The sequence below is a fragment of the Lemur catta genome, chromosome 9, assembly GCF_020740605.2.
Source record: "Lemur catta isolate mLemCat1 chromosome 9, mLemCat1.pri, whole genome shotgun sequence".
Lineage (NCBI taxonomy): Eukaryota > Metazoa > Chordata > Mammalia > Primates > Lemuridae > Lemur > Lemur catta.
In genome coordinates, this window is record NC_059136.1 from 85,356,307 (window position 1) to 85,377,029 (window position 20,723).

Below are 20,723 nucleotides of genomic sequence, written 5' to 3' on the forward strand. Positions count from 1 at the left end.
ACTGCACTCTTCTAGCTCAGATTCCATCTCCACACAGAACTCCAGGCAGCCTCTACCCATCAATTGTGTTTAGCACTGGAGATGAAAACTATTTGATAACCTTGGTACTTCTCTAGGTGCTGAACTATTTTGCATGAAGGGGTAGAAATAACACAGGCACTGAAGCCTGACACTCATGAGTTAGGTGCCTTCAGTCTTATCATCTAACCTCTTTGAATTGGTGTCTATTAAATGGGTAAGACCACCTAACTGAGAGTTGTTAGAAAGATTAGGATAATGTATGTAACAGTGCCCAGTATCATGCCTGGCGCATAGCAGGGATTTAATAAATGATAGCTATCATTATCATTATTATTAGTATATTGTCATTTTAAGGCTACTGATGTTGACAATAGAGTTGATGGTGACATTTCCATTGAAAGAAAGAAATCGTAATATTATATATTAGGATGAACCACATGAAATAGATATTTAATTGTTTTTGACATACAAAAATGGCACTTGCTTCTGGTCCAACCTAATAATACATGATGATGTGTTTCATTTAAATCACTTTACTTGTTCCAACTTTATCAGATTCTTCCCTCAAAGGTTGCCCCTAGAGACATACTTCCACCATTCAAAAACTTCCTCAAATCAGTTGCTAGAGGAAGCAAAGCAGGGAGTCTGCCAGAGAGAAGTTGGGGACCTTGGGTCTAATTCCACCTCCCAGTATCTAGTCACGTAACCTCCATAGGCCTCAATTTCTCCATCTATATCTGGGAATAATGGTGCTTTCCTCCACAGGGCTTTGTGAAGATAAGAAGAGATAAGGGATGAGAAAGCACTGTCAGAAGTGAAAATCATTATACCAAAGCAAGGTATTATCATAATACCACTTCAGAAAACATTAGCATTCAACATTTAATTTTTAATGTTTTTCTAAAGAAAAACTGCACAGAAAAGAATGGAGAATTCATGCAGTCATGCCAAATGACCGTCAAAATCGATCTTGATGATACTCTCAAGTGCATATTAGAACTACTAAGTTAATAGATAATGCTTTGTCCTTCAAAATCGTATCTCATCACGGTGAAATCAACATGATAATGGGAACAGTGAGAACCACTGTGTTTACAAATGCCTCAAAGTCAAGCTCTGAAATTTACACCAGAAAATCACACTTTAGAAAAACTCACAAGGAAGACAGAGGAGTCCTCCTCTTCTTTTCTTGGAGGTCTTTAAAATGGGCTGGTGTGTTTTGCATAAAGATGGGGATATAAACTTCATGACCTCCTAAAGTCAGTTTCAGACCAATGGCTTCAGCAATGTGCACAGTTTTATTTTGCCTTCAAGGGACGTTGTTTTCCGTGCCCTAAGCCAGGGTGACCAGTTAGTGAGGGAGGATGATGTGTTGGGACCAGCTGCTAGCAGAGGTGAATGTGGCTCAGCTCCGATCCTGGAGCTTTCTCCCCTTGTCCAGGGAACCTTGGCCAACGCAGGACATCTGGAGAGGGTCAGCTTTAGTCAGCCTCAAAGGCGCTGTTAGTGGCTCCCACATATTCCGCCTTCTTCTTGTGCCTTGTCCACATTTTCCGGAGGATGCTGGGGACACCGCAGGAAGCATTGCCTGTCAGCGGCAGGGAGGCTTCTGCTCCCTGGGGAAGGGTTGGGTACTCTTCGGTCATCTTCCTGAGATGTCTGGATCTAAAGTAAAGCCAGGGGTGGGCGGGGAGGGCGGTCACTTCACCGAGCCAGACTTAATGTTTTCCCTTGAGAAAAGTGGCCACAGCTCTCCTCCTCGGCTCCTCCGTCCCATGACCAGGCTCTGCATCATTGGAGGGCCACTGTTGGGACACTCACAAGGACAGCTTTATGTCCCTACCCCTCCCATCTCTCATGAACAGTGACTTTCCTAGAAAGGGCAGATGTCCCAGTGCATCAGCTACTGAAAGAACATGGGGCCAGGGGTCGAATCCTACTCCTGTCTCACACGTGACCTCCGGCAAGTGCCTTGACCTTGACCAGCCTCAGTTTCCTCATGTGCAAAATGATAATATTATCCATCTCATGGGGCTTTTGTAAGGGCAAAAATGAGATAATAAAGCATCTGGCACGTTGTAGACCCTCAATAAATGTTCATTTTTCTCCCCACTTGCTTCCCTCAGGTGAAATAAATGGCCTCACTTTCCTGTAGCCAGGGTTCCGGAACAGATTGAAATGAGGCTGACTGAGCTTAGAGAGAAAGGACTCATCTGCTCGCGCTCAGCTCTCCACACGTTACCTCACTCAGCTCTCACGGTGATGGGGGCGGGTACCTCTGTCATTCCTGTGCTACTGTTTTGTTTTGTTTTTGAATGGCTGGGGACTCGGGGGACGGAATAACTGCCTGAAGTTGTGGTGCGCTGGGGGCAGTGGCGGCCTGGAAAGCAGATCGGGGTCAAGAGCCCAGCCTTGCACCGTCCTGAAACCCCGTGTGCGCTGCCTGTGGTGTGGACGACGTGGTGAGGGGCATAAACACACGCTGAATTGAAAATGCTCGCTGTGTTAGCGCGATGCCAGCGGCCGTGTTCCCTGGGGGTGCTGGGGCCCCCCGACTCCCGCTACCTCGTGCTGCTTCTGGGTCAACTTAGCAACTCCGGGTCAACTCTGGGGTTGCAAGTCTGGTGTGGAACCTCTGTATCCGATGGGCTTCCTTCCCTGCGGGCAGGGGGTCCCTGACTCACTCATGAGGCATCTCTGACCCCAGTGTGCCTGCGGCGGGCTCTGAACATGGCTCGTGGTTACATTCATCTAATTAACCAAAAACCCTCCCAGATGACACTTCTCCAAGGCTAAAGAATGGCGTTAATGAAGCAGAAACCATGACAAACACTCCAGCGTGATCCTGGGGAAACCGCTGGCCTCATTAAGAGGTTTCCAGCCAGGGGGCTGTGCGCATCCGAGAGCCTGTCAGCCAGGCCACCTGTCGCTCTTCTGCAGAGGACCAGGACGGCGTGGCGCCCAGCACTCACCCTCTCGTCAGAACAGCTCCCTTCTCCGAGCCAGGGGCTGCCGCCTCCACCGAGATCCGGGGCCCTGGAGGAATCTGCAGTGAGGAAGTGGGATGGTGAGGATGTGTCTGGTTCCTGCCCTGGCACTGACTGCAGCCCTCTGAAAGGGGGGTGACTGAATCGAACTGCCACCAACCTGGGCAACAGTCCTCGCCCTTCAGTGGGCGTCTGACTCCCCTGGAGGGTTTGGCAGGACAGTGCTGGGCCCCACCCCAGTTTCCAAGTCAGCAGCCCTGACCTCGGCCTGAGAATCTGCATTTCTAACAAGTTCCCAGGTGCTGCCAGTCCTGGGACCCCACTTTGAGAACCACTGACCTAGAGAACTAGAGAAAGTGCAACTCAGTCTTACATAAGTGTCACCCTCACCCCACCATCACCTGTGTCCAGTTTGTTGTCATGGCCTGCAGATTCTTGCTTAATAGGCTGCCTAGGCCAGGGCCGGCCTCTCCATTTCCTCTGCTGCAGCCTTCAAGCCACAGTCACCTCGGACCTCCTTGTTTGCGACCAGGCCTGCTGCAATCCCCACGCCCCTCCTGGACTCCAGAACTGCAAGGACTCCCTGCTGCGGGGCAGACCGAGCCCAGCTCTGCAGCTGCTGCTCAGGTTCCTCAACGCTGCATGCACTCCAGGCCACCTGTGCAGCGTGGCCTCTGTCACTCCCCCATGGGTCAACACTGCCAGTTCCCACAGGGGTGGGGTGGGGGGGTCACACACAGCTCCGCACCTTTCCTTCATTCTCTGATCGAGGCCTCACCTCTGCCTGCCCTTCAAGCCCACTTGCTCCAGGAAGCCTGCCCTGAGGCTGGTGGCCCAAGTTGCTCTTTCTCTGTCCTCATGTCCCCACAGCGCTGAGGGTCTATGTGACACACTTTATCCCGCCTATTCTGTCTTTTGGTGGTTCTATTCATGTGTTTGTCCAGTCTCTTGGTCCCCACAAAGACTGCCTGGCAGGTGGGAGGCCGGAGACTTGACCCCTTTGGCGTCTCCCAGAGGAGGTGGTGAGTACTCGGGGACCTGTGGTGAGTTGAAAATTAACTGCTGGCCCAAGCAGGGTCCAGAGGTTGCTCGCTCAGCTGACGCACGCTGTGCTTTGCTCTTCTGCCCTAAGCCCCATGGAAGGCTTCAAGTCACCACATTCCTCAAATCGCTGGGAAATTCCAGGTCAAGGGCACCATCCTTCACCATCTCCTGCTCTCCTGAGCCAGCCAAAGGCTGTGGGGAGAGTTACTGTGCCACCTTGTGGCCTCTCTGGAGCACTCCCTCCCCACCGTGCCCTGGAGGACAGGGGGTTAGGGGCTCCTCATTCCACTCCTTTCCTCCTCTTTCCTTAGTCTAATATCCCGTGCATTTCAGTGTCAAATCAGATTTAGCTGTGTGGGTCTTGCCCCTGTCCTGCCCTGGATCATGCGCCTCTGATGAGCTGCAGGAGCCCATCCCCCACCCCCAGGCCCCGAGGAAGGGGCCAGCCATGCTGCCTTGTCCTCCTCTTCATTGTTGTCCCCTGCCCTTTGTAACCATGTCTCTCTATCCCCACCCTGTGTCATCCCAGCTCCCTCTGGCCCAGGGTACCATCTGAGCCCAGCCTAAGGGGTGGGGCAGGTAAAAGGCCACAAGCCACCCTCTTCCCCTCAACCTTGCCCTTTTTCTGGGTTTGGCCAATAGCAGCTGTTGGCGCTGTCGTAGCTTGACAATTTTCCCTCTGTGTCAACCGCCCAGCCATCCTGGTTTCCCTTGAGTACAAGGTTGGGAAAGGGGCCTCTCTGACAAACAGCTTGTTTCATCCCTGCCCTCTGTGTAGATTTCCTAGAATAGTGATGACCTAAATGAGATCCCTGGATTAGGTCTCCTGCCCAAACCAGGAGTGAGTGAAACACCAGTATCTCTGTCCAGTTTGTTCTGGAAAGATGAGGGGCTGGCACAGACAACATCTTGGTCTCTTCTCACATTGCACCGTCTATGAATCTCGACAGCCGACACTCAGAGAGCCTAGGATGCCTGAGCCAACATCACCTCCAGCCACTGCTGACTCTGCTAAGTGAGAGAGAACCGGACATTCATGCCCAGAGGATGACGAAGGAGATGTACTGACAGACCCAGAGACGTGCCACCTGATCCCCCTTCAAGGAAGGACAGCTGCCCGTCTGTGGAAGGAGGATGGCAGGGTGAGCCTTGGCGGCAGAGGGCTACCTGGCCCAAGGACACACTCTTCCCTGGGCAGCCCACATGCTGTGATGAAGTGAGGAGGGAACATAAAATCTCAGCCATTCTGGACCAACTCAGACCAACCTGAATGGGCAACACTTGCCCAGAGCTCCACACCAGGAGGTGTTGGGCCTGCATCACGCTTCAGCAGCTCCCTCCACACAAGACCTGCCTTCCCTGCTCCTGTTACAGGTGTTGATCCCTAATACACATCAAACCCCAAACCCCGGATCTCAGAGTCTGCTTCCGGAGAACCTGACCTGTAGCAGATACCCCCGTCCTGAGACGGCTGGCTGTTATGGACTGAATGTTTGTGTTCCCCAACAAATTCATTTGTAGAGACCTAACCCACAGTGTTATGGTATCGGAAGGTGATTAGGTTTAGATGAAGTCATGGGATAGAGCCCCTGTGACAGCATTAGTGTCTTTATAAGAAGAGGAAGAGACACCAGAGATTTTGCTCTCTGAGCACGCACACAAGGCCATGTGAACATACGGTGAGAAGGCGGCCGTCTGCAAGCCAGGAAGAGAGCCCTCAGTCGACACTGAATCTGTTGTCACTGTAGTCTTGGACTTCCCAGCCTCCAGAACTGTAAGAAAATGTTAAGCTACCAAGTCTATGATCTTTTGTTATAGCAGTGTGAGCTAAGACACTGGTGTTTCGTGCTTTCACAGTGCTTGAGAACCTTACCTCTCTTTCCCCCATAGCTGCACCTGGGAATTAGTTAGGCATTTCCACCTGGCACCCTATCCTAGAAACCAGTTCTTTCCTCCCATATACAAGACGTCTGTTGGATAATAGCTGCTTCTGTTTGCCTAAGAGCTGCATTTCTAGCAAGAAAGAGAGAAGCAGCCAGTGATGTTCCACAGGTGCACATGGTAGGACCAGCTGATAGCTTTTAGGAGCAAAAGATGGCCAGGTATGCTTTTCTAATAATTCCCAGGCCAGGAACAAAGGACTCTTAGTTTCTGTTCATGGCACAATAGAATCAGACATGATGAGAAGTTTAAAGCACGACAGATACAACTAACCAGGGTTATTTTACTTACCAAAGATTTTCCATATGCTCGATTCCCACACAGATTCGATGCTTTGGGTTCCGAAATCCCCACTGCAAAGTTGAATGGAGGAGACATTTACTCAGTGGTACTCTGTGTTCTGCCTCCCCCGGGTTCTGCATCAATTCCTTTGCTAGCCAATCAATCACAGTGGGAAATTTCTGAAGGCCTTCATACCAAGCAGCAAAACCAGGCAGTAGGGTCAGGCGGTGAGGCAACTGCCACCCTTCCAGGAGGCTGGAACTAAGGTCTGAATAAGATCAGTGTGACTATGTAGGCTGATTGACTGAAACAAATGTGCCACTCTGGCGGGGGATGGTGGTAATGGGGGAGGCTGTGCACAGGTAGGGGCGGGAGGTATATGGGAAATCTCTGTACCTTCAGCTCAGTTTTACTGTGAACCTAAAACTGCTCTAAAAAATAAAGCCTAGTAAAAAAAAATCACACGTGTGGAAGCATTTAGCATTGTGCCTGCATGCAGTAGGCGCTCAGAGAATGTGCCCTCAGCTCTTCCTTCCTTCCTAAGGTGTCACTCAGATCACGAGAGGCTTAAAAGGCTCTTAGGAGTTAAGTCTCTACAGCTGGGATCAATTATTTAACACGGTGCTCCTGGACACCCCTCTAATAAGAAGCAGAGAATTCACACCTGTGGTGAGAAGTTCGGCCCCTTAATGTGGAAGGACTGGAGTTTATCAGATCAGAATCCTGAAACATTGGCCACATAAGATGTGTGGGTGGAAAACCTTCTTTCTTCTTGATGCCTCAGCCTACTTCTGAGCAATTTCTACCCTGAAGTGCCTGGGGCCGCAGGTGCTGAGCTGAGGTGGCGGCGTAGGGTAGGGAAGTTTGGCTTTCAACACAGGTCTCTCCTGGTGCACATGTTCCAGGACAGGCGCAGCTTATTGTACTAAAGCATAGAGAAACAAACCCCCAGCCCCAGGAGGACATCTCAGTGCAATACAATGGAGACTTCCAAGATCAAACCACAATGAATGGTGCCCTGGCACAAATAACAGCAGCTCGTATTTTTGTCTGCGTGCCAGGCACTGTGCTGAGCATAAAGCACGTGAGTGCTGTCTTATTTCACCCTCACCACACCCTAAGAGGCAGATATTGTAATAGTCTGCATTTTCCGGTTGAGGAAACCCAGGCTTTAGAGACACATGACAAATGTGATGAAGCCAGGTAAGGATGATTTAGCGGGTAGTGAACTGAGCTCTCTGGTGGTCTTGCAGGCTTGGGGAGGCTTCACTGAGGGACCCCCTAACCCAGCCTGGGAGGAGGTGGAGTTGGCTGGGTGGAGACCCAGGGAGGGCAGCCTGCAGCGGCAACAGTGTCAGGGAAGGTCGGGGAGGCAGGATATAGTGGAGCAGTCACAGGTGGAACTATGTCACAGCTCAGGGCTGCTCCACCTGATAGAATGGTGGGGGTAGGGGTGTCACAGGAGGTGGCCCTGGAGAGGTCAGTGTGGTCTGGAGCAGGGAGAGGACACAGCACTTAAAGCTGAGGATGATGGGGGCAGATTTTTGCTTTAGGAGGACCCCTCTGTTGCCTTGTAGAGGGAGGGGTCCTTGAGGCTGAGAGCTTCGCTGACTGTTCTCTACACGGTGGAGATGAAGGAGGCTGAGTGAGCCCCGGCCACTTGAGGGAGGTACCAAGAGGGTGAGGTGAGAAGTACCTAGGCATGTGTGAAGGGTGGGGAGGACAAGGAGGTGTTAGGGAAACATCTGGGAGATTTCCCGGAATGATGGATACTGGCCCCAGCTGAGAGAGGAGGAGAGGTTTGAACAAGGTGATTCTGAGGTGCCCGGGGACATCTCAGTGAAGAGGTCCCAAAGGCCCAGGAGGTGGGGCTGTCACCTTTCCAGGCACCTGAGGCCTCAGCGTGAGAGAGTTTCTCAGCCAGGTCTCTACTTTCAGAGCCCCCAGGAAGCCCAAGATTCCTCAGAGCATCTTTCTCCCATGTGAGAGGCTGCAGCATCCAGGTGCCTTCTCCCAAGGGCTCTGAAAAAAGCAAGTCCCCAGATCTGAGATCCCTGGAGACCTGCAGCTTTCTGAGGGAGTGAGGGAGTGTGGCTTGGCCTCTCCTGTGGACAGCACCAGGCTTTGCCTTTGACTCAGAAACGCTCACTGCCTCCCACCTCCTCTGGAATCTATCAGATTGGGGGAGCTGAGCAAATTGGATCAATGCCCAGCTCTGTCTCTCTCTCTCCCTCTGTATCTTTTTTTTTTTTTAAACCTGACTAGCATATTCCCTGCATGAGCTGACTGTCACGTGTTGGGCAGATTCTCTCCATTTCATAACCTACTGCTCTTGTTTGTCAGAATAACAGACTGACTCAGGCAGCCCAAGCTTCCACAGACTACTTAGAAAGGATGAAAGTGACCCCTAAAACCTGAGAGTTGGGAAGACATCATTCCCTGGGGGAAGAGGCACTAGCCAGGGACTCAAAAGACCTGAGATGTAATCTTGGCTCTGTTGCTAACAAGCAGTGCGACCTTGGGTAGGTCAAACAGTTTCTATGGTTTCAGTTCTGTAAACTGGCAGACGGGTGGCTGCAGCGGATCGGAGGTTCTCTCCCTTCAAGGTGCGTTAGAATCACCTGGTGGGGGGTGCTCATTAAAACAGACTGATGGATCCTAACCCTGGAGTTTCTGATTCAATAAAATTTGCATATCCAATAAATTCCCAGGGTCTGCTGCTGCTCCTGGCACTCCACTTTGAGAACCACTGCATCAGATCATCTCTAAATCCTTGCAACTCAATGTGTTATCCCCAGAGCAGCAGCATATGGGAGCTTGTTAGAAAGATAAAATCTCAGGGCCCACCCAGTCCTACTGAATTTGAATCTGCAGAAAAACAAGATTCCCAGGTGATTCTTTGGCACATTAAAATTTGAGAAGCATGGCTCTAAATTCACTTTGTGATTTTGTAGAAATGATAAATATTCTCTTTTTCTCTTTCCAACATACATGCACCCAGCCACCCACCCACTTATATATAGACACAGAGAAAAATCTATCTCTTAATTTGCAAAGCAGATTGTGGTTTTTCTAATGCTTTCACTCTGCATACATATATGTGTATGTGATCACTTAATAGAGAATATAGCTTGATTTATGTGTTCTTACACATAGGATCAGAAGATCATGTTCTGAGTGATCAAAGAAACCTTAGTGGTGTCATTTAGCATCTACGAAACAGGAAAAAGATGGATGGGTGAAGGGCCCATACTCAATGGAGTCTTATTACAGCGCTCATAACATACAAAATTCCCAATGCCCAAAGGCTTTGAGGAGGACACCCCAGACTTTCTATTGTGTATTTTTGGAGTTAAAATATAAATAGGTTGTGGGGATAACAGAAACAACCTAAACTAGCAATTACAGGCAAAATACTATCACAGACTTTGGTGGGCTAGAGGCAGATTCGTGTTTAGCTGCTTGGGGTGGAAGCCCTTTACAAAACTAATATCCAAGGTAAGAATATAATGTTTCCAGTTTTCCAAACAAATTTGCCCCTGAATTCTTTTTATAGATTGTTTAAGTCATTCAAATTTAAAATGGTAAGACATTAGGATGGTAGTTTATGAAGAGCTGTACAATTAGACACACACACACACACACACACACACACACACACACACACACACACACATAATCTGTTAAATAAATAACATGAGCTTCGTTTGCTTCAGGGGTCATGGTTTTCTCTCCCCTGCAGAGCTTACTGGTTTCTATGTTCTCCTGAATACAGCGCCGCTGCCTGTGGAGCAAGATGGGACCTACCAGCATCTTTGCTCGCCACACACACGCAGAAGCCCCTGTTTTATAGATAGACGGTGTTGTGTGGGGCTGCTGCAGGTGAGCCCCGGGGCAGGTGCTTTCGCAGTGGAAACAGCATTTAGTTGGAAAAAGCGCAGGTGCTCGGCTCACCAGCGAGCTCCGAAACGCACAAGGCAGGCCGCAGACACCGCCGCTGCTGCCCTGTCCTAGGCGTGTGAGTGGCTCTAAGAGGGTCCCCGCGCCCGGGGAGGCCCGGGACCCGGCCTGCAGCTCACGTACCAGGTCTGGCGAGGGCTTTGGCGGGAGGCGCCCCGGGCGGCCGCGCGGTCTGGAGCCGGCCCACCCTGCGGCCGTCGCCCGCGTCCCGCCGGTCACCGCGGTGCTGCAGCAGCTCCAGGGGCCGGTGTGAGTACAGGTCCGACTCGATCACCACCTACCGGGCGAGGAAGGACAGTTAGCTTACTCCTCTCCTCGGATCCCACCGCCCCCAGGACCCACGAGCCTTTCAGATGGAGCTCGTGTGGACAAGGAATGTTTGGAGCCTTCCCTACTCCAGTGAAGGTGGCATGGTGCAAGAAAATGAGGGTTCAGGAGGTTGTTGGCGGTGGAGAGTGTTCCTCAATAGCAGACCCTGCACAGGGTCCGGAGCTGGCCCATTAGACCAAAGATCCAGGTAGATCAGCCGCCCGGTGGCCTGGCATGTTTTTGCAGAGGCAGAGTTTCCTATGTTGCCCAGGCTGATCTTGAACTCCTGGCCTCAAGGGATCCTCCCGCTCGGCCTTCCAAAGTGCTGGGATTACAGGCCTGAGCCACCACGCCAGCCTGATACGTTTTGACAAGGGGACAGGCTATTTGAAATGAAGACAGTCCTGGAAATAGGGTCTTACAGTCTTTTCAGCTAAGTGGATGACACCCTGGTTCATGCAGGGAACAGCTCCAGAGGAGGGAAGACCTAGGGAGAGAACTGGGGCCCAACCGATCCTCAGATTTTAAAAAGAAAGAAACTGCTGGCAAAACAGAGCAGGTGGGCTCCCCAGTGCTCCCGTGTTCAGTCACGGTCACCTGCTGCGTAGCTATTTGGGGACGTATAGTCAGAAGAAATACCCCTTTTGGTCGGGGCCTACCAACATGGGCCTTAAAAATTATAATAAAAGTACTTAAATCATTGAAACAATTTAATTGTAAACACTTAATACAAAAAGTAGCAGCCATTTTCATCTTACTGTGGAGAGTCATGAAGGGAATCTTAGCAGTTTGGGCTCCGATTCTCCATATTTATACACAGCTTGGACGCCGGGGGTCATTCATGGGGGGCGGGGGGGGGGGGGCAGACCTTTCATCACAGCTGTTCCTAATTTTATTTTCATTTGTTTTCATTCTCTCAGCATTGCACTCAGAGAGGATAAGTACTGGTGTCGTATTTTCAGACCCGCTTTGTAGAAGGAGAAAGTAGGGCAGGATGTGAAAGCCTGAGGAGTCCACAGGAAGACCCCACCTCCTTCTAGCATTTTCCACTCTGAAAGGGAGGCAGATGTTCAGGAACAAGAAATGCCACCTCCCCAACCCACTGTGTGCACCGTGGGCAGGGAGAGAGGAGGGAGGCATTAGCTACTCAGCCGGCAGCCGGGTGGATGTGGGTGGTTCCCTGGGGGTGGAGATGAGGCCAGTTACTTCCCAGGTCACAACTTAGGGCCAAGTGTCTCCTCAGGGTCTCTTCTCTAGTCCTCTAAAGGATGCCAATAGCTTGAAAGGAAAGAAGAGAGGAGCTCAGCCCAGAAGGTTCCTGTTTCTTAGCTGGGCCTGGTACTTGGTTCTCATTTTCCACAACAACAGAGGCTCTGAGATGGCTCCAGGGTGGTGTGTGAGGCCTGCACCAGGGAAGGGACAGCTGAATGGGTGACTGTGGCCTCCTGAGAGGCTCCTGACAGCCTGGTTTATTTTCTGGTCCACAGGACACAGGCTGGGCTTGCTGCTGCTGGACTGAGAGCAGGGTCATTAGTACCCTGAGTATGGGGGTAAGACTGGAGAACTGGGTTGGGGGGAGGGGACACAAAGGTTTAATGCTGGAATTTTCCTTTCCTAGGTCAGCAAGCTGCCTGCTGAAGTAGAGGAATGTACTAGGGCAACAGGCTTTTCTACAGTAAAGTGATGCTCCCCACTGGTCTCAGAGACAGGAAGAACAGAAGACTCTGGCTAACACACGAGCCCCAGGAGTCCACCCAGTGATATCTTCGATTCACACTTTTGTTTGTTTGCCAGCCTGGAGGGCTAACAGGGAGTCAGAAAGACAGGAAAGACTTAGATGGCGGAGAATCATCATAATTTGGGACCGAAGGGATTCATAGAAATGTTCCAGCCCAACTCCCTAATTTTACACATAGGGAAATGGAGGCCAAGAGAGGCCATGTATTTTCACAGAGCTGTAAGGGACAGAGCCAGGATGAGAACCACAGTTTCATGCCTCTCAAGTGCTCTTTGTAAAACCCGAAGAGGCGCCCACATCCAGACACGAACTTCCAAGTGCAACTGATTGCAGTGGGCCATGAATCGCCGTGGAAGGGGCCCCATTACGCTGAAGGCTGAACTGACCCACACCTTTGTGTAAGTTTATCCCCTTGAGCTACTCCTATGATGTGGGAAGACTGGAGAGGCTCTCTAGAGAAGGAACAGTGTGTGGCTGTGCCCTGATTTTGGAAGCAAATGCAACTCAAGAGGAGTTAGGGAGTTAGAAAACTCTGATGCTAATGAAGGCTCAGAGAGGAAAGAGATATTTGTAGAGGAAGGAACCTGACATCCATTCACACAGTAGTCCAAGGGGCAAGAAGAGATACAAATAAGAATTTTGGGCCAAAGAAAGTTGTAAATATTGGCACAGTTGCAAAATAAGAGTCATTTTCCCCCTGCAAGATAATGAATCACAGTAGTTTTCAGACCACCAAGTTAAAGACAAAAAGGAACTCAAAAGGAAGCCAAGAGCCAGTTGTTTGAGGAAACAAGAGACTAGAGACAATTCCTTCCCCTTTGGGACTCACTTTCCCCATCTGTGGAAGGAGGAGGTGGACTGAGAGGCCTCCTCTGTGTCTCGTACTGTGAATGTGCTGTGTGACTGGGGCTGAGTTTTACCAGCAGAGGACCGGCTGGGCTGACGGGGAAAATCAGAAGTTCAGAGGAAAGCTTGAAGGACTGATCTGTCCCACCTGAAGGAAGACCGGATATGCGAAGACAAGAGCCCAGCTGTCTGACCACATGACTGAAAAATCTTCTGTGAAACTTTCTTAAACTCTGAATTACCTACAGACAAATCCTTCCCTTTCAATTTTTGGGAATAACTCACTCACTGCTCCTTGAAAGCTGGGAATATTTTCCTTCTAGAATTTGGGCTTAAGATTTACAGACCACCAGGAGGATCAGAATCAGTTGCTCTACAACCAAATTTTCCATCCATTAATGGCCCTTCTCTTTCTTAATGTATAAAATGCTCTCAAAAGTCTTTAGAAAAAGGCATACAACTGACAGAAAGGAAAAAGACATGAGTAAGAAACCCATGGGGAAAGGGTATTGAAATGATCAATAAGTCTATGAAAAGATGAAGAATCACATTAATTATAGAAATACAAATTAAAACAATATGATATTTTCATCTATCAGATTGTCAAAGATTGACATCATTGATACCACACAGTGTTGGCTTGGCTGTTCTGGAAAAGGTACTTTAAAACATAGTTGCTAGGCATTTGGCAATGGCTACAAAATGTTTTCAGTGTTCATCTCCTTTGGCTCAGCATTTTCCTGTCTATGAATTCATCCTCAAACATTTGGATAAGAACATAAAAATATGTTCAAGAATTTTTTATGGCATTGTTTTAATAGAAAAAAAGGGGAAACCCCACTTATTGATGATTTCCAGATCCATTAATAATGGATCTAGGAAACTACAGATTTGGTTTGGGTAAATATATCAATAGTACATTCATACAGTGGTGTACTATGCAGCCACTATAAAGAATGGGGTAGAGTTATACATATGAATTGGCATGGAAAGATGTTCAAAATTTATTAAACGAAGAAAGCAAATTGCAAAGCAGTATATTATCAGACAATAAAGCATAATGTAGGTTAATACATAGGAAATTTTCACTTTAAAAAAAACCAATGCTTAGCAAATGCTCGTATGTGTCAGGCTCTGGAGTAAACATTTTTTCATGTATGAAATCATTTTCTCCTTCCGCATTTGTCCTTAATATATGTGCTCTTATCATGCCCATTTAATGCTAAGGAAGTTGAGTCCCCGAATGGCTCGGGAACTTGCTCAAGGTCGCATAGCTGGAAATTGATAGAAGTGGGATTTAAACCCAGGCCATCTGACTCCACAGTCTACACACCTAACCATGCAGGGGTGGGGAACCAGCAGCTTCAAGGCCACATGTGTTCTTCTGGATCCTTGAGCGTAGCCCTTCAACTTAATCCAAACTTCACAGACTAGGTGATGAAAAAATTAAATGGAAAATTCCAGAAACAATTCATACATTTTAAATTGCACGTTGTTCTGAGTAGTGTGATGAAATCTCTCGTTGTCCTGCTCTGACCCACCCAGAATGTGAATCCCCCCTTTGTCCAGTGCATCCACACTGTGTGCACCTGCCGGCAGCCGTCCTGTTAGCGAGATTGGAAAGGCATAGCTAGGGTTCGGTACCATCCTCCCTTTCAGGCAGCCACTGGGGGTCTTAGAACGTACCTCCCTTCAATAAGGGGGACTACTTACTGTATTTTATATCTTTGTAATGTTTAACATTTTATAATAGGCATGTACTGCTTTTGGAATTAAAAATATATATATAAAAACTAGTAAAATCCCATTTCATTCCTGGGACACTTAAAAAAAATTTTTTTTTAAATGGAGAATAGGCTTTTGACAGTTGAAATACTTAAAAATTCAAAATGATATTCTATGAGAAATTGTGATAAAATAGAAACTCTAGTAAAACCAAGAAGAAACAGTTTCCCTTTTAAAATAAAGTACAAAGTTATATTGACGACTTTTATATAAACACATATATAAAATGAGAAATGCCCAGCATTATTAGGCTCTAAAGACATGTAAACTAATTTTAAGATAATGCATAGGCATATTAAAGCAGCAAAACATAATATAAAAAGATGAAAGCCAATGTTGGTGATGTTGGAAGGTGAATGGAAAAGCATTGCCGGAAGCACCCAAAATGTTTAGAATTCCTGGAAGTATGTGACAAGCTGTAAGCAGAAACCATTTTTTAAAAATCACTATTAAAGTCTCTATATCTAGCACAATGTCTGTCACACATAATAGAAATGCAAATATTTGATGAATGAATGGATGGATGAACGAAACTGTTCTTATCTCTACCTGTGAATTCTACTTGGAGGTCTATGCACTGAGGAATTAATCTCAAAGAGTAATATTTTGTAAAAATAAATTCATTGCTCTGCTATTTGTAATAGTGAAAAAAATGCCACATTACAAAAGCCCACAGTGGGAAAACGCCTAGGTCAGGGATGCTATAGCCTCATTGTGGACCCTAAACAAGAAAAAAATGTATATATAAAATGAGGTTTACTCTCTGTGTCTGGGAAAATGGAAGAATAGGAGGGTCCAATTCAGGGTTGCTTGGTGTCTGGTTGAGGCTGGTCAATTATTTTGGTTAAGTAGAGGACAGACAGTACAGCAACAACCACAGGGGACATGGAAAACCCTCCTGGTCATCGAGGGCAGGGGAGAGAGGGTGAAGAGGTTGGGCATTGCTTTACTAATGAAAGTCAGTCAAAGCAGATCAAAACTAAAGTTTCCTTACATTCTTGGTCAAGAGGTGTTGAGAGCTTTTGACTCTTCTTCTGGCTGGACTGGACACTGCAGAGAGAGACAAAGAAGTGGTTTTAGAAAATGCCAGTGAGGGCGATGTAGCTACAGTAACAACACTGAGAAGGTTTGGACCCGAGGCAGGGTGGGGGTGAGGAGGGGTGGGGACGAGGGGAAAAAGAGGCAGGTTCCCTTGCAACTGAGGGTGTTACATGGCTTGAATACACCCAAGTTCCCAGCAGCATTATTCACAATAGCTGAAAGCTGGAAACAACCCAAGTGTCCACCAATAGATGAATGGATAAACAAAATGTGATATCTACATACAATGGAATATTACTCAGCCTTGGAAAGGAAGAAAATTCTGATACATGGTACACATAGATGAACCTTGAAAACATTGTACTAAGTGAAATAAGCCAGACACAAAAGGTTACATGTTCTATGATTCCTCTTACATGAGGTACCTAGAGTGGTCAAATTTGTAGAGATAGAAAGTAGCACGGTGGTAACCACGGGCTGGGGGGCTGGGAGAATGGGGAGTTGGTGTTTAATGTTTCAGTGTGGGGTAACAAAGTTCTGGAGACGGATGGTGGCGATGGTTGTACAATACAAAGGTACTTAATGCCACTGATGTAATACTCAAAAATGGTTAAAGTGGTAAATTTTGTGTATATTTTCCACAAATTTTTTTACAAAAAGCTTAAATCCATTAACCATGAGAACTAATACTTGGTTGGGAGAAGGTGTGGATTTTGTTAAAAATTGAGACAAATGCATCTATTTTCCACATTGCTGCTAAAATGACCTACTTGGAACTGAAATCCCACCATGTCCCTGCCCTGCTTAGAACTGGGTGACTTCTTAGCACATGACAGAGAGTGCTGTCCTCGTTACCTTCTGCAGAGCCCATGAGCCTGGAGCAGAGAGTGCTGGTTGGTAGCCAGGACTCCCAACTCCCTCCCTCCACTTGGGTGCGAATCCAAACTTGACCCTTTGCCAGGTGTGTGATTTGGGGAAACTACTCACTCTCTCGAAGCCTCACTTTCCTCATTTGTGAGACTGGGCTATTAATGGCACCTTGCTCAGAAGGCTGAGGCAAGGATTAAATGAACTAATCTTTATAAAACCCTTGGCCCAGCACCTGGCGAGGAGTGAATTCCCAGGAATTAGAGGCGGCTGTTATGGTTTTTCTCCTCTGCAGGATGAAGGCAGGTGGAAGGAGTGGGTGACAATGTCTACAGAGTGTAGCATTTTCTTAGGATTTCTCTTTCTGGAACTTTCCCCGTTTCCTCCTGCTGTTCCCTGATTCCCCTGGGCACCCCTCCCCATTGTTGGTCATTCCCAAAAGAATTATTTTGAATGCTGTGGTACTGCTCACCCCAGAACTAAATCCACTCTGGGGTGCCTCAGGAAATAACTTCTGGTACAACTTCTTGGTAAAACCACAGCTTTTATCTTTCATATTTACTGTGAACAGTGCCTATAAAACCTTTCCCTTAAAGGATTCTTTTTCTCTTTAGAAAGTAAAAATACACACATGTTTGCAGTTACAGGCTTGGTCTCTGTCCTGTGCCTTTAAAATACTTAAGAAACACCAGAATATTTGCTATTACCATATTTTTGTGAGGTATCATGATGGTTCAGTTTAAAAATATGTAGATATTAGGCTGCACTCAATCTGTGTGTGTTGGAGAGAGGGATGAAATACAACAATCAATGTCACGACAGCCACACTGAGTTATCCTAGTGATGGCTTATATGTCTCATCCCTTTCACTTTCACAGCCTCTACAAGGAGGCTACCCTTCATTCGCTCCACTGCATAGGTGGGGGTGCTGAGGGGTACAGGGGCCACGATTTCACCCACTAGATTACACTGCCCGCACTGCTGAGCTGGTGCTCAGAAAGGTTTGCCTGTTGCACACTGATAAACATGGTTAAACCATAGCCTTTGGCAAAAGGGCACACCAGGGAGACTCAACCTTTGTTAGGTAAGGTCAACCCAATTGTATTTCTGCAGTTAGGGAACCTGGGGATGCAATGAAGAGTGACCAGTCTCTCTCCTGAGCAGAGACTCAACACCTGCCAGCACCATCTTCTCCCACCCTGTGCTTGAAAGCCTTGGAGAAGGCCAGATGGGCAAAGCGAGATGTGGGAAGAGGCGGAGTTCATCCACTCATGAGCTAATGTAAACCTGCAAATGCTCCCTTTCTAGAGCACAACTTCCTGAGCAGGGAAATGTTCATGAATACCAACAAATACTTGGTTTAATACCAGGAAGTGGCCATGAATGAAAATGGCAAGAAAGAAATATAGGGTTAAATATTTATCTTTGAACATATTCATTGCTACAAATACAGAGTAAAAACAGAAATCACTTTGTAAGTGATGTAGTTCATGGTGCTTACTACATGCCAACTACAGTTCTAGATGCCTGAAGTGCTTCCTATATTAACTAATTTATTTCCCATAATAATGCTGGGAGGTAAGTTCTGTTTCTCCCTTTTACAGAGTGGAAACGCAGGCCCAGACAGGTTAAGTAGCTTGCCCAAGGTCACACAGCAGAAATGGCAGCAGTCTCTGAAACACTTTGTCTTTAATTTTTTTCTTTTTAAAAATTTTTAAATGGAAATAAATTATAGAAGATAGACATATTTAACATTTTAATATTTGCTTCCAATTTGTTTTCTCCTCATGTAAAAGAAATAAAAAATTAGAGATAATATTCTCATCTCCTTTCTACCCTTTCCTAATTCTCCTTCCCTATTACCCCAGGGGTACTGAGATCACTAATTTTATTTGCATCTATGTTTCCATCCTTTTCCCTAGGTATATATCCATAAACAATATATAGTATTGTTTTATTTTTCCAAATTTACAAAATGCTATCATAGATGTATAATTTTTCAGCCTGCTTGCTTTGCACTCAACATTCTACTTAGAGATCTATGTCCATACACATAGATCTAGTTCGTTCCTATTGCCGTCGTGTAGTGTTCCGTAGTATGATGCACACATCTGATCCATCTCATGGACATTTAGGTTATTTTCAATTTTGCCCTCTTAGAGTCAGTGCCACTTGAGCATCCACCTGTGAGAGCTCCCCTGGGCTATCCACCCGCAAGTGGAACTGCTCGGTCAGAGTCAGCTGTGACTTTGAGTCTCCAGAGAGACTCCCAACTCCTGCACGTGGGCAGACTTCTAGCTCCTTTCCCTCTCTCTCTCTGGCAGTATGTGTCTAAAGCTTAATTTATGTTCTGCTGGCTGTCCTTTGTGGCCAAGCTGAGTCTCTCCCTTCCCCCCTGAGTAATGGCCCTGTCGGAGGCTGACACGGGAGGAAGAAAGGAATTGTTTGAATGTGGAGTCACAACACCAGCAAACACCCGGCCCACTTCATTCAAGTCTGACAATGAGCCCAGGGGCTCAGCCTGAGTCACAGGGGTGCAGGCAGAGAGCAGAGGCAGCAGGAGAGAGGGCTGCGCTCTGGCGGGGGCCAGGGACCTGCCCATATCCACAAGCTTGGAGCCACCTGAACCCTCACACAAAGCCTTTCCCTGAGACTTAACACAAGAGCTTGTAAAGTTGAGATTCTCGCGTCACACATTTTGGTGGTGTTAGCTCCAGGCTAAGTTTGGCAGGATGGCCCTGGGCTTCTGTGGAGAGGCCAGCTGGGGGTCAGGGCATGATGTGACTGCTCTGCTGGACTTTAGGCCACCGCCGGGAGGATTTCTCCTCCTGTTTCATGGCACAGTCAGAGATCAGACTTTTGAGCCAGCTGTTGTCATTTCAGAACCCACTTGCTCACTGGAGAAAATGAAAGAATCTGTCTCGCTGCCCTGGGATTTTGTTTTCATCTGTGTTGCCTAAACAATGGCTTGCTGTCACTTTCGTTTGGCATGTTGGATTGTCAGTATTGAATTAAGTGAAACAGGGAGTATGTAACTGCACTCGTTTTCCTCTCGATGGATTGTTTCTCAGTGATTGATGTTTATCCTTTTTCCTCCTTCCCAGAAAAACAAAAAACAAAAAACAAAATCAAAACAATCAAATACCACCAAAACAAGGAACCCATGGGACCTCAAAGTCCTGAGGCTAAAGCATAGTGAAACAGCACGTGAGGGTCCTCACCCTCCTGCAGGAGAAGCCGCGTTAAGGAGACAGGCAAGGGCAATTTTACTCACCCTTGGAAGGAATCACGGTGGTGAAAACTTCTATGTTTTCATCACTGCAGCTGTAGATCTGATGCATCGTGTCCGCCTTCTCTCCCTGAAGTGCCTGGGAACCGGGGGCCTCTCTCTGGACTCCTAGTCGCGAGGTTTCCTAATCCAGTCTGGCTCGGGGATCATTGTGCAGGTCCACAAAAGACAGGCTGGTGCTGTGAGCTCATCTCATTCCACAGTCTTCACTGCAACATTTTCTAATCCCATCTGTCCTTTTTTTTTTTTTTTTTTTTTATGAATCCTATTATTGCAAACCTTTGATTGAGCGTGGAGGCTTCAGTGCCCTCCCAGCTAGGATGTATTTAACATTTTTATTTTGCGGTGTCTGCCGCAGTGAATTTGGAAGTCTTTTGTGAGGTGACGATGAAGTGAAATTGCCTACCGCGTTAGCGCCGAGCTTGGCTGGAGAACTGCACCGAAAAGGAAACGTGGATTTCGGGACCAGCAATTTCCCCTTCTCATTTCAGAAATGAAGGGGCTGGTTTTCCATTTTTTTTTTTTTCCCCTCCAGGAGAACGGGGTATTCAGTAATTTGTCATGTGTTCACTTGGCTTCCTGAAAGTTTCTATTTTAAACAAAAGGACTGTGT

General features: G+C 47.4%; 1 protein-coding gene across 1 annotated transcript; it reads right to left on the bottom strand.

Moving 5' to 3' along the window:
* Positions 1-1,459: 1,459 nt before the first annotated feature.
* Positions 1,460-20,162, bottom strand: VXN (vexin). The gene is made up of 6 exons (XM_045560568.1): positions 20,096-20,162; positions 15,908-15,963; positions 10,359-10,512; positions 6,285-6,346; positions 2,994-3,067; positions 1,460-1,686 (listed from the first exon to the last, which is right to left on the bottom strand). Exons 1-6 carry the CDS (start codon positions 20,160-20,162, stop codon positions 1,503-1,505), a joined length of 597 nt encoding a protein of 198 aa, XP_045416524.1. The 3' UTR covers positions 1,460-1,502.
* Positions 20,163-20,723: the final 561 nt, after the last annotated feature.